Here is a 14132-nt window from a genome sequence, read left to right as displayed (position 1 = left end):
GCCGCCGCTTTTCCTCGGTTTGCGCACCTGACAACTCTGATTCTTCTCTGTCCTTTACTGACAGCCGTGCAACACACAAACAACAGACAAACTTTTGCAGATGTACAGATTATATATATATACAACATATTATATATATATATCTATATTTTATTACAATTTTAATTGATACAACTTCAAAAATTCATAATAAAAAATCTATACATCATAAAATTATGAAAAAAATACCCAGACGATCTACAACACTTGTAGAACCCAGATCAACATTCAAAATTATTCTGAGAAACGATTTCTCATCAGACAAAATTAATCCATAATATAACTTGTAAAAATCATAATTAATTCATACAAGCATATAAAATTATGAAATTTTTACCACAGATCTATATGCATACAACCTATGCTCATATTAATTCAACAATGTTTTTCTCCATTTAAACATGTACCACTTATAGTTAAGGGGGACAAATCCCATGAAAAGTAGACACTTCACTGTCCATTGGAACATCCAAAACCTCCTTTTCTAGGGGTGTACACGGTTTGGCCAACCCGAACAATCCAAACCGAATCGACCCTATTTCGGCCGAACCAAACCGATTTCTTTCAACCCGATATATAGTTTGGTTGAAAAAATGTCAACCCGATTTAATTGGGTTGGATATGGTTTTCGATAATTTTAAACCAATCTAACCCAATCCGATTAAAATATATATGTACATGCTAATAAGTTAATCCAAAATTATGTTTAGGCCATTTACATAGATCCATATATCTCTAACTCTAAATGTAACTTATATCCTCCATGTTCATAGTTCATGGTACTGCTAAAGCACTCTCTGATTGAGAAAGAAGATCGGCTACTTGAAGCTCTACGCATAACTTATTGCATAGATGGTTTTACTTGTCACTGGCTTACCTAACTAGATAAACTGGCTGCTACTAGGAAACAATTTAAGGTTATTCCCAAACTGATCATGACTCAGTGTCATGATCCATGACTCAGTGGCATTTTGTTGCAGTTGGTTCTGTCTCCCATCAACTGCAGCAAGAAGTCTTATAGGACTTGTTATAGTATCTAACTTTATTTTAACCCAATTTTTAGATGTTGAAATGGCAAATCTTTGCAAAGCAAAAATAACTAATTTAAGCACTGCTACAGTTCTTTGATTGGTCATCAAACAATCGGCTATTTGAAGTACAATGGAATAAGTTCAATTGCCATTATGTATACTATGCATTTTAAAGGAAAACCGTTAAAGTACATGGTATTGGAATCTAGCATAGCCTGCATAGGCTAAATGAAAATGTCTACAAAAATGTGTGCATGATCAATTCGTACATGTTGGAGTCAGTAGAAACTAGAAAATGTTGGATTTTAACGCAAGCAGGGGCATGGTAAAACACTTTTACACATACCAAATCCAAATACAAGCATATAAATCGTGAATAAAAATTTCGAGGGCATCGAATTAACCTTTTAAAATAATTCGGAAACAACGATCAGAGATCCTTAGCAGTTGCTCCTCAAGTGTGAAGCACTCCACCGGTATCCACCAAGAAAATGATGCTAAGGAGGAGGAAGAAGGTGGAGAGAATTGGGTTTTCCAACCTTTTGGGTTTTCGGGTTCGATGTGTGTTAGAATAAAATAGGGTCTATAATAGTGTATTTATAGGCAAAATTTTTCAGTTCCCATAAATATTATTATTATTTTCCCATTTATTATTCTCATTAATAATTAAAACACCTTTTAATTATTAATCATTTTTCTAAACACTTTAGAAATAATTCTCTCTCTTGATTTAATTTCCAAAAATTAAATCCTTTAATTAATAATATTAAGAACTTTTCTTAATTAATTTATAATCAATTAAATCTCATTTAATCAATTATTAAATTTGCCAATTAATTATTTATTTCACAAATAAATAATTATTAGCCATTATTAATTAATTCCTCCCCAATAAATCATTCTCTTTTTATGGTGTGACCCTGTAGGTTCAATATTAAGCCGGTAGTAGAAATAAATAATAATAAAACTATTTTATCATTATTTATATAAATTCTCTAATTTATTAAATATGATTAATTAACTAATCACATTTATTCTACATCGTGAGTGATGCTTCTCAACATATCGGGACTATCCGGATAATATGAATTCACTGCTTAGAATACCAAGAACCTGTCAGTGAATAGTTACCGTACAATAACTCCTTCTACCTACAATGTCCCGATTAAATATAAGGCATGGATCTCGTGTCAAGCCTATCTAATTCAATCAGTTTGCTTACCATTTACTATGCGTAGTTCTATGCAAATTAGAAACTCCTTTCTAATTCATTTACTCTAGCCAGAGATTCCTGAACTAGCATAAGTGGATCAGCCTTGAACATTCGCTTCCTTCACTGGAAGGGGTGAATCCTTTATTGATCATACACTATCTTCGTGTACAAATTCCTATACCCAGAAGAGCCCTAATAATTGTCCCTGGAGACTAAGAACTAAACCAAAGCATAGTTCAGTGTACACAAGATGACTATGATGACCTCAAGTCTAAGGAAACTTGTACAACTATCACTATGTGAACAACTGCTGACACGTGAGTGAACTCCATCAGTTGTTCAGCTGTGCGAGTCATGTTCAGTGAACTTATTCTATAATAAGCACCTACATACTAGCTATAGTGTCACCACACAAATGTCTATGAGAACAGGGACATCCTTCATAATGAAGCAAGCATAGTATGTACCGATCTTTGCGGATTATAATTACCAGTTAGTAATCCTATGACCAGGAACTATTTAAGTTTAGAGTTATCATCTTTTTAGGTCTCACTATTATGATCTCATCATAATCCATAAAAAGCTTTACTCCAAACTATGGTATATCTTATTTAAACGCTTAAATAGATAAAGTCCCGTAATAAAAACAAAATAAGTCTTTATTAATATCAATGAAATCAAACAGATTACATAAAAGTTATTCCTAAATCCTAAATACATGATTAACGGCTTTATGAACTCTTTATGAACAAGAATCTGTCTAAGCAGAATAAGCGGCCAGTAAAGAATCTGCCAAAGTTCATATTTTAAAATTCGCTAACCACTTCACAAGTACATCCATTTAACGCTCTGTCAAGCTTTCATCAGGACCACATAAAAATGTGTTTGTGATTTAATCTGAGAGTGTGATGATCATTGAAGTACTATAGCTTTTCCTCAAGATATCGAGTTCAAAATTCAAGAAGGTAACAATATATCAAACATATGAGGCATTTGGTTATAAATAACAAAACTTATAAACTTCTTAACTCCATGCAATTTCTTTATCATCATGTTAACGATCTATTTAAGAGTAACTTGATTTCTTTAAAATTCTTTTTGGCTTTCAAGAAATGCATTGTGCTTTAAGTATGATAAGGTAGTTTTGAACTCTTCTTTACTCTTATTGAGCATAAACAGGTAATTACCTGTAATCCAAGCAAGATAATAAAGCTTTGTCAGATTTTCAATTTTGTGCAAGAGTGGAGCATAAGATAATTAACAGAATGGAGTTTTAAGTATGATAAATCAAGTACAACTAATCTATTTTATTTGCCTTTCCAACAGAAAAAACAGCTGTTCCACTCAAGGTCAATTTATTGATTTTTTTTTAGGAAATATCGGAAGCTGATGCCTGATATACAATGTAAGACAGCTACCGGCTAGAAAAGCCTTGAATATTAATAATCGAGTGGAGTTTAAGATTCAGTCTATAAGTAGGTCCAGTTGATGATTCGAGGACTGTTATATCTGGCAGGGGAATCAAACAAGATGGTGAAATCCTATGTTACTGGCATTATAAATATACATTACAATTAATTAATACGTCTTTATTGTTCGTTATGAAAGTTAATAACACCTATAAGTGGCGGGAAATCTATCTATAACAGCATAAAGTTGACAGTAAAGGAAATATCATAATGAACTTGTTGCTATCGTTTTTTCTAATAATTTAGGGAAAAAGGAAAACTTGTTGGAAGGTTTATGTTCCGGTAACAACCTCCCTAAACAACAAAATGGCCGTTTAGGGGAGATCCTAGGTTCAAGTACTGCATACTTCTGTTAGTTGCCTTAAGTTAAGAAACTGTCCCCCAAATATGCAATTTCCTTTGGATTCACCGTGCTGTTTTTAACTTCACCTGTAATATTATTACAGACACAACTATTTATACAAAGGCAATCCTCGTCACGACTCATCTCATCTCTTACTCATTCAATTTATCAGATTGCAAATTGTTTCTGGGCGAGTAATTGTAGCTCTAATTATCTATACATCTATCTATCAAAGATACGTATATATCATGGGAATCCCACTTTGCTGACACTTAAAAGTAGGAAATGTTACAAAATGCCACTTTGCTGTTTATGTCGGAGAAACTGAAAGGAAGAGATTCATAGTTCCATTATCATATTTAAAGCCTCGTTCATTCCAAAAGTTGTTGAGGCGGGCTGAGGAAGAGTTTGGCTATGATCATCCTAAGGGATGTCTTACAATCCCGTGCAATGTGGAAACGTTCATTAGGGTGATTTTCAATTTAGGTTCCTCGAAATAGTGAAACTTTTTAAATGCTTAGACTGTTAGACATTTGAAAAAGAGTTTGTTGTATGTAAAAATTATATAAAAGTTATCACACTGTTCACCGAAGAATCTAGTATTCAACCAGTTATGTCAAATTCATATGACAATATATAGTGATACCAGAGATGTTCCACTGATTCATATAGCCGTTAGGTGTAATCATACCTACTTAAGGCTAGATGCAGATATGTACGTTGCTGTTGTGTCATCTTGCATGCCACATCACTATTCTTCAACAACGACCTCTAGGACCACATTGTTGTGTATAATTCTAACTACACAGCAACAATGAGCAGTTATATATATAATAACCAGAACATGACGAGATAACCAATTAACGAAATAAAACACGAAGGCAATAACAAACTAGTAAAGACTGTAATTGCAAAGAAAGTAAAGAAAACTTATCTCTTATCGCTTTCCAAATTCTGATAAGAAGAATAACACAACAGCTGAGTCGCCAAACCCTTCAAGAGGACTTGACTGTTCTTGAAGAGATTATTGCCCCCACTTAGAGCTGTGATGGAATGCAGCAATATCGCTTCCAGGATAAAACAACAAACAGATCAATCTGACCACAAAACCACAATGATCAACGGCGACGGCGCACCTCAGTTTGCCCAAAAAACCTATGCAACTCATATATGTTTGCGAGGTAGGCACCGAGACTTGTGTCCTTTTAATCTCAAGTATACCTCTCAATATATAGGCATCTCAAGTTGCTCTTCTTCTATTTTACTTGATGTGGTACACCAAGTAACAAAACAGAAAAAGTAAACAAAATGGGTTTTCCTTATTATTTATATTATATCCTGATTAATTAATATTAATATTACAAAATATATTCAGAGTATGATTAAAATAATCCTTACTCAGTATATTTCCTCTGACTCCCAATCGGGTTGAGTTCCCACTAGCACTAGGCCACACAAGCATTCCACTTATGCTAGTAGTTGTAAACAACACTAACACAAGATGCTATATAAACTCAATATCTTTCTTTTACAATACCAATGTGGGACAAAATCCCCATAACCCATTTCAAACAAGCAACTTTGTCTCAATATATTCATGGATTCCACTAAGAAAATATCTTAGATCCAAATATGAAGGTTTAAGTCTTCATGTCAAGGAACAACCTCCAAGTGTTAGTTTCCGGAAATCATATCAAGAAACATATATAAAATATGCCTTAAACTTTCCATTTTCTAACAATCCCCCACAAATCCATAATTAAATTGCATACCAGATTTTATCATGACTTGCTTTTCAGAGCGGTACCCTCCCGGGGTTTGAACCCTCCTAAGTCCTCTACTTCGATGGCTACAGGATACAGATGGATGTTTCACCTTGAATCTTATCCGTTGGGTGTAACCACACTCCATAGACGACGACAAGTCAAAGGCTATGGTGCCAATCTACGGCTTTGAGACGTTAATGTTCATGTCTCGATCCTGTTCGTCGAATGTTTCGAGGAATAACCCTTTCCTCTAATTGCGACCACACAATTACATTCGCTTAGGCTGGGCATCTCCAGAGATGTACTGCTATCATCTCGTCAAACGTACTTGACCCATTCAGAGTTCAAATAACTCTTGCTAACTAGCAGTTCCAAGTACCTCTTAAGGTTTATAGGGAATAGACTCAGATATATAAGTATCTAACTGTATATGGTAGAGGTACTACCAATTTATCCTTACAACTTGTTATTACCACATTGAATACACTTCGAGGGATCTCCTCTCAGGTGTATTGGGTTCCCGCTGTTGATGAATTATGATGGGTTACCAGTCCATCCCCAACCTCGACTTAAGGACTATAGCATGCTCAATCCCTTTAGTCAACGGATTAGCTATATTATCCTGAGTTCCTATGAACTCTATAGCAATAATCCTATCAGACCAAGACCCCTTATAGACTTTAGTCTAACTGTGATGTGTCTCTTTATTTTAGCATTATACTTTACACTCTGACTTTGTCGATAGTTTGTACGGCTATCACAATGAACAGAATGGCAGGAATCGGCTTACTTAATACAAGTAACATACTCACGAGTCAATGTAACCATTCAGCCTCCGTCCCCGTGGCATCAAGTGCACACAACTCAGCCTCAAAAGTAGACCGAGTAATCAAAGTCTGTCTAGAAGACTTCCAGGACACTGCTCCACCCGCAAGGGTAACACATATCCAGTCACTCCATTGGAACCAGATTTCTTAGCTATCCAACTTGCATCACTGTACCCCTCGAGTACCCCCGGAAATCTCCGGGTAATGCAAGCCAAGGGACATAGTTCCCTTCAGATATCAAAGAACTCTATCCAGTGCCTCCCAATGAGTCTTATTTTGATAGCTTGTATATCTAGCCAACTTAGACACAGAATAAGAAATATCTGGCCTAGTCACATTAGCAAGATATTGCAAACTCCCAATAATCTAAGAATACCTAACTGAGACACAGGAACTCCTGAACTATTCTTAACTAAGACAACTTTTGAATCATATGGTGTACTAGCGATTCTACAATTTGAATAACCATACATCTCAAGTATAGATTTCTCTATATAATGAGACCGTGACAAAGTTATTCCATCAGTTGACTGAGTCACTTGATCCCAAGAATCACACCCAGCTTTTACCCATATCTTTCATCTCAAGTGCATCTTCAAGAAACTCTTTGTCTTGTTAATAATCTCAATATTGGTTCCAACAACAAGATTCATCTACATACAAGCACACGATCACACAATCATTACCTCTAACCTTATAGTAGACACACTTGTCACTTTCATTAAACTAAAAACTCGAAGTCTAAAACAGTTTCATCAAACTTTTTTTGCCAGTCTATAGGTGCTTGTTTAAGGCCATAGATGGACTTGACTAGTCTACATACTTTCCTCTCATTACCAGATACAACAAATCCTCAGGATGATCCATATAAATCTCTTCTTCAAGGTCACCATAAAGAAAAGCCGTCTTTACATCCATTTGATGGATGATAAGACCATGTACAAAAGCCAATGCAATAAGCCATTCAGATTGTTGTCATTCGGGCAACTGGAGAATATGTATCAAAATAATCAATGCCTTCTCTTTGCCTAAAGCCCTTAGCAACTAGCCTAGCCTTGTACTTATCTATTGAACCATCAGGGTTTAACTTCCTCTTGAAATCCACTACATCCTATAGTAGAACACCCAGGAGGGAGATCGACTAACTCCCATGTTCCATTAGAATAATAGAGTCCATCTCACTCTTCACAGCGCCTTTCCAGTACCTTGATTCCAAAGAATCCATGGCCTGACGGAAAGTTAAAGGTTCGTCCTCGACATTGTAAGTGATGTAATCACTTCCAAAGTCCTTGACTAGCCTTGAACGCTTACTCCTTCTAGGTTCCTCTACTTTGTTAGGAGTAGAGCTACTACCAGGATCCACCCCCATATTTGTCATCTTTTCCACATGATCAGGAATAGAACTTGATGTGTGAGTGGGATCATCCTCAGAACCACCCAAAGATATACCAGTCTTCATTGGGAATACTTCCTCAAAGAAAGTTTCATCATGAAACTCAACTATCGTATTCGCCACAATACCATCTATGTCAGATTTTAATACTAAAAATCTCATAGCAGTTGTGGTTTCAAGATAGCCCAAAAAGATACAATCAACAGTTTCGGACCCAGTTTCTTTCTCTTGTGTTCAGAGACAAGCACCTTAGCAAGGCACCCCCACACACGAAGATAACTCAAACTGTCCTACGCTTTCTTCATAATTCATATGGTGTCTTGTCCATATGTTTTCAGAGGGACTCTATTCAGAATATGGCAAGCCGTATTCAGAGCATCTCCCCACATGTACTTAGGCAACCCAGAATTAATTAGCATATTGTTAATCATGTCTTTAAAAGTTCTGTTCTTTCGTTCTGCCACCCATTAGACTCAGGTGTGTATGGTGGAGTAACCTCATGAACTATACCATTGTTTGCGCAAAATTCATTAAACAAGGTACTCGTATGCTCACCACCTCTATCAGACCTCAAACGTTTAAGTACTTTGCCAATTTGGTTTCAGCTTCATTTTTATACATAATGAATTTATCTAGTGCTTCATTCTTATGTTTTAAGCAAATAAACATAACAATATTTACTACAATCATCTGTAAAGGTAATGAAATATCTACAGTGATCCTTGGTCAACACACCACCAAATTCACATATGTCTGAGTGCACTAAATCTAACAAGTCTGAATCCCTACAAACATTATAAAAATGTTTCCTTGTTTGTTTAGCAGTTACACACACTTGACACTTAGATTTCTTATCAATGGCGTATTTTGGAATCAACTCTAATTCAACATATTCTTTAGAGCACCAAGATTTAAATGACCAAGTCGTAAGTGCCACAAATCAGATGATTCTACACAATTAATAGAAGGTGCAACACTATCATTAATAAAACCACCCAAAACGGGTTCACATTTATTAAAAACAAACCATCAGACAAGTAACCCTTGCCAAAGAATGTACCAGTATGAGTAATAACTACTTTATTACACTTCAAAGAAAGTTCAAAGCCGTTTTTAACTAAACAACTTCCACTTATAATATTTCTACGAATAGAGGGGAACATGATACACTCTAGGGAGAGATAGAATCCGCCCAGAAGCAAACTTCAGGTCTACGTTTCCTATTCCAAGCACTTGTGCAGCACTAGCATTCCCATCGTCACTGTCACTCCATGACTCTGTTGACAAGATACAAACAAGCTAATATCAGCACAAATATGTACATTAGCTCCAGTATCAATCAACCACTCATATGACAGATAAGTGAAAAGTAGTACAGGGTTGTAAGTAACCATACCCGTCATCGGTTTCCAGAGGCAACAACCTCACCAATGACCATGTTAGCTACTGGCCCATTCGTGGTTCCAAAGTCCAAGCACAATATTTGCTTGAGCTAACCACTCCAGCTTTCTTAGCTTTCTTACTTGGACAGTTCTTGCTCCAATGACCAACCTGTCCACAAGACCAACATGGTTTGTTCGCCTTTGGTTTCTTAGCCTTGTTCTTGTCAGGTTTAGTGTTAGCCTTCTTAGTGACTACCTTTCTTTTCTGTCCTACAATCACTACATTCACCTTCGAGCTCCCATGTTCCACAGGCAACACATGTCCTTATTTGGACTTGTGCTGCTCCCGTACTGAGATGTCCAACATCAAGTTAGTCCATGTGATCTCTCCTTTCTGTCTTTTCAGGGAGAGAGCAAACTCTTCCCAAGCCTTATGGAGCTTTTCAATCACAGACATCACTCGAAACTTCTCAAGCAAGACCTACCGGACTCACCCAAATCATGAACTAACATCTCAACTCATGAACCTGTTCAGTCATGGATTTTCCATCCACCAGCTTAAAATCAAGAAACCTAGCCATAGAATACTTCTCAAATCCTTGAGAATCAGTATTATGGGTTTGGTCCAGCTTATTCCCATTAGACTTTAGCAGTATAGGCATCTGATGAATAAACATCGAACAAGGTGTTCTCCAAGGATGCCAAAATTGGCTGCCCTAGCCACCCCATCCTTCTCAGCCCATAAAGCATAAACCTTAACAGATTCAGCTTTCCTCTTGATCCAACCCAGGAGGATCATACTGTACCACTAACAATAGACCCCTCAACCGTTAACTAGAGCTTCGTCTTTTTCTGCCAAAGAGAAAAAGAAGCTCCACCACTAAATTTATTAGGCATACCCGATAAATCAATTGGATGGGGAAAACGATACGTGGTCCAGTCAATGGTAGTAGTACCACCAGAACCAAAACCAGTCTCAACAGTTTTAGGAACATCACCAGTTTCGTTAACCATCTTGCTAATTAATATATAACACAGATAATCTCTTCAAGATTGTTGGGTATAATTCTAACTACACAGCAACAATGGGCAGTTATATATATAATAACAAGAACATGGAAAATAACCAACTAATGAAATAAAACACGAAGGCAATAACAAACTATAAAAGACTGTAATTGACAAATAAAGTAAAGAAAAACTTATCTCTTATCGCTTTCCAAATTCTGATAAGAAGAAGAACACAACAGCTGAGTCGCCAAAACCCTTCAAGAGGACTTGACTGTTCTTGAAGAGATTATTGCCCCCACTTAAGCTGTGATGGAATGCAGCAATATCGCTTCCAGAATAAAACAGCAACAGATCAATCTGGCCACATAACCAACAATGATCAACGGCGACTCGCACCTCAGTTTGCCCAAAAAACCTATGCAACTCATATATGTTTGCGATGTAGGCACCGAGACTTGTGTCCTTTTAATCTCAAGTATACCTCTCAATATATAGGCATCTCAAGTTGCTCTTCTTCTATTTTACTTGATGTGGTACACCAAGTAACAAAACAGAAAAAGTAAACAAAATGGGTTTTCCTTATTATTTATATTATATCCTGATTAATTAATATTAATATTACAAAATATATTCAGAGTATGATTAAAATAATCCTTACTCAATATATTTTATATTAATAATTAAATAATCAATATAAATAATTAAACTTGTACTAGAAAAGAAAAATATAAGAGTTCCCACTAGCACTAGGCCACACAAGCATTCCACTTATGCCTCGCCGAGCCGCGCCGAGCCGAGTTTAAAAACTGAGCCAAAATAAATGTTCACGATCGACTCGTTTATAAACGAGCCGAGCAAAGCCATTTGCTCACGAACAACCGAGCCGAGCCAAACTCGAGCCGAGTTGAGTTGTCCACTAACAGTTCGTATATATTTTTAATCGACCCAGCTTAAGGTATAGTTCGCAAAATACTAGTTTCATCTTATAATTATATACCCACACTCACACCCTAGACTTAATTCTTAATCCATTGGTGTATAATTTTATCAATATATTTCACAAGTCAAGTTTTAAAGAATAAAATTAATTTATTTTAAATTATTTAGACATTCATAACTTTAGAAATCGTACATTACTTTTAAATTGTAGATGTCGATTGTCAAATATATAGTAATTTCTGATATTTCAGTTAAATTGGTTAAAATTAGAAAAGACATATAAAATAAAATAAAGAAAGTAAGCCCCTTTAAGTGGTCGAGAAATATAATTATTAAAAACTATTTTATTTTTTTTCTTAAAAATATTATAATGTTATAATTTATTTTAACAACTCATTATTATAATTTTTTTGAAATTGTAATTTTGGTCGATTTTATCATAGACTCCTCTAATAAAAGTGTGAGATGAAATTTACAGTTAACTTTAATTAGAAATTATTTGTTAAAATAATCAAGCTCCTGTAATATGTATTAAATTAATTATTTTATTTATTATTAAAATATGTATTAAATTTTAATTAAATTAATCATTTTACTTTAAAATAAGTATTAAATTTTAATTAAAAAATTTAAAATTTTTATACAAGTGATTAGTAATATTTATTATTGTTATATATAAAATTTTATACGAGCCAAGTCGAGTTACCGAGTTCGAGCCGACTCCGAACTAAACGAGTCGAGTCCGAGCCGAACATACAAATAACTCGGCTCGGCTCATTTAATTAATTAATCAGATTGCAAATTATTTGGGGAGAGTAATTGTAGCTCTAATTTTCTATACATCCTTCTATCAAAGATACGTATATATCATGGGAATTCACTTTGCTGAACTTAAAAGTAGAAATTTACCAAAATGCCACTTTGCTGTTTATGTCGGAAAAACTGAAAGGAAGAGATTCATTGTTCCATTATCATATTTAAAACATCGTTCATTCCAAAAGTTGTTAAAGCGGGCTGGAGAAGAGTTTGGCTATGATCATCCTATAAGATGTCTTACAATCCCGTGCAATGTGGAAACGTTCATTAGTGTGACTTTCAATTTAGGTTTCTCGAAATAGTGAAACACTTTAAATGCTTAGACTGTTAGACATTTGAAAAAGAGTTTGTTGTATGTAAAAATTACATAAAAGTTATCACACTGTTCACCGAAGAAATCTAGTATTCAACCATTCATAACTCTGCTGTACTAGTCAAATTTATATGACAATACCTGTGAACAAGAATGTTCCACTGATTCATAGGCCGTAGGTATCATACATACTTAAGGCTAATGCAGATTATGTACGTTGCTCCTCTAGGACCACATTCTCATAATTGTCTTTTTTATCCTTCTAGTTAGCTTAAGTACTCTGATAGTATAAGAACATGGTTGTCCTTCTCTATTCCTAGTTTGTTGATTGCTATATGTAAAGAAAGCTGTATGGATTGAAGGCATTATTGAATGATTATCATTTTGACATTTATGGTTGTTTCTCATTTCCAGATTTGTATATTTCTCTATTAGTCTTTATGGTATCAGAGCCATTACATATGCTTATTTGGTTTTGTTTTTAAATTCAACTAATCTGTGTCATACTCTTTCATCATCTCTCTATCTGTTTTTATTTCAGATCTAAGAAAGCTTGAGTGTCTGTTTACCCAAAATGGCGTATGGTCCTTTATCTGTAAGTGTCTCCAAGCTACAATGTGCTTCAGACTATAGATCTTGGAAACGATCGTTTGAAATTCAACTCTCTGCTAAATGCAAATTAGGGTTCTTGACTGGATCTATTCCCAGATATGCTTCTGATGCTGTTCAAGCGGCTCAATGGGACACCTGTAATGACCTTGTTGTGTCATGGTTGCATAGAAATGTTGCTGATGGTATTAAACAGTCCATCCTCTTCATAAACTCTGCATCGGAGGTATGGTCTCAGCTTGAAAAACGCTTCTTGTTAAGTAATGGGTCTTAAAAATATAAGCCCACTAGTGATCTATATGCACTTAGACAAAACAATATGAAACTCAATGACTATTTCACTACCTTGAGTAGCCTCTGGGAGGATATTGAGTCCATGAAAGCACTCCCAGTGATTACCACTGTTGCTGCAGACGTTACAGCCTTTATTTCTGCTATTGATAAATATAAAGCTAAGTCACGTCTTCTTTAATTCTTGAATGGTCTTGATGATATGTATGTTGCTCTTCGCTCTCAACTCTTAATGCAAAATCCCCTCCCTAGTGTTGATGTTGCATTTTCCACTTTACAACAAGAAGAATCACAAAGGGACTTGTTTGGTTCAGTAAATCAAGATGCTGCTGCTATGTATGGCAGATCTCAGAATGAATATAAAGGACCAACTTGTCAGGCATGTGGGCAAAAGAATCACAGTGGGGATAAGTGTTAGACTGTGATAGGCTACCCACGTTGGCATCGAAAGTATAAACCCCTCACCTCAAAACCTCAGTCTATTGTTACTACTCCCAAGCAGCCTAGGCGTGCTAACCATGCTGTACAAGAGAGCGCTTCTCCTGATGTGACCTTGACAACTCAACAACTGCAGCAACTTTTGAAAATTTTACCTCAGTCAGCTGCATCGAATAGTGCTTCCTTGTCAATTCCTGATGATGAGCTCGAAAATTGTTTTTCTGGAATGGTGTCTTGTCATATGTCTACGAC

General features: G+C 35.5%; 1 protein-coding gene across 1 annotated transcript; it reads left to right on the top strand.

The window, feature by feature from the left end:
• The first annotated feature begins 13116 nt into the window (after positions 1-13116).
• Positions 13117-13623, top strand: LOC141705390 (uncharacterized). Its single transcript, XM_074508380.1, has 2 exons — positions 13117-13377; positions 13435-13623. The coding sequence occupies exons 1-2, from the start codon at positions 13117-13119 to the stop codon at positions 13621-13623; spliced, it is 450 nt and encodes a 149-aa protein (XP_074364481.1).
• The last annotated feature ends 509 nt before the right edge of the window (positions 13624-14132 follow it).

The sequence above is a fragment of the Apium graveolens genome, unplaced genomic scaffold (assembly GCF_009905375.1).
Source record: "Apium graveolens cultivar Ventura unplaced genomic scaffold, ASM990537v1 ctg8851, whole genome shotgun sequence".
In the NCBI taxonomy this organism is placed as follows: domain Eukaryota; kingdom Viridiplantae; phylum Streptophyta; class Magnoliopsida; order Apiales; family Apiaceae; genus Apium; species Apium graveolens.
This window is presented reverse-complemented; position numbering and strand designations above follow the sequence as displayed.

Excerpts from the sequence above, each read along its gene's own strand:
- LOC141705390 (XM_074508380.1), top strand. The coding sequence starts at position 13,117 with ATGGCGTATGGTCCTTTATCTGTAAGTGTCTCCAAGCTACAATGTGCT. Across the intron at positions 13,378-13,434 it reads TCATAAACTCTGCATCGGAG|CCCACTAGTGATCTATATGC; the intron begins GTATGGTCTCAG and ends TAAAAATATAAG.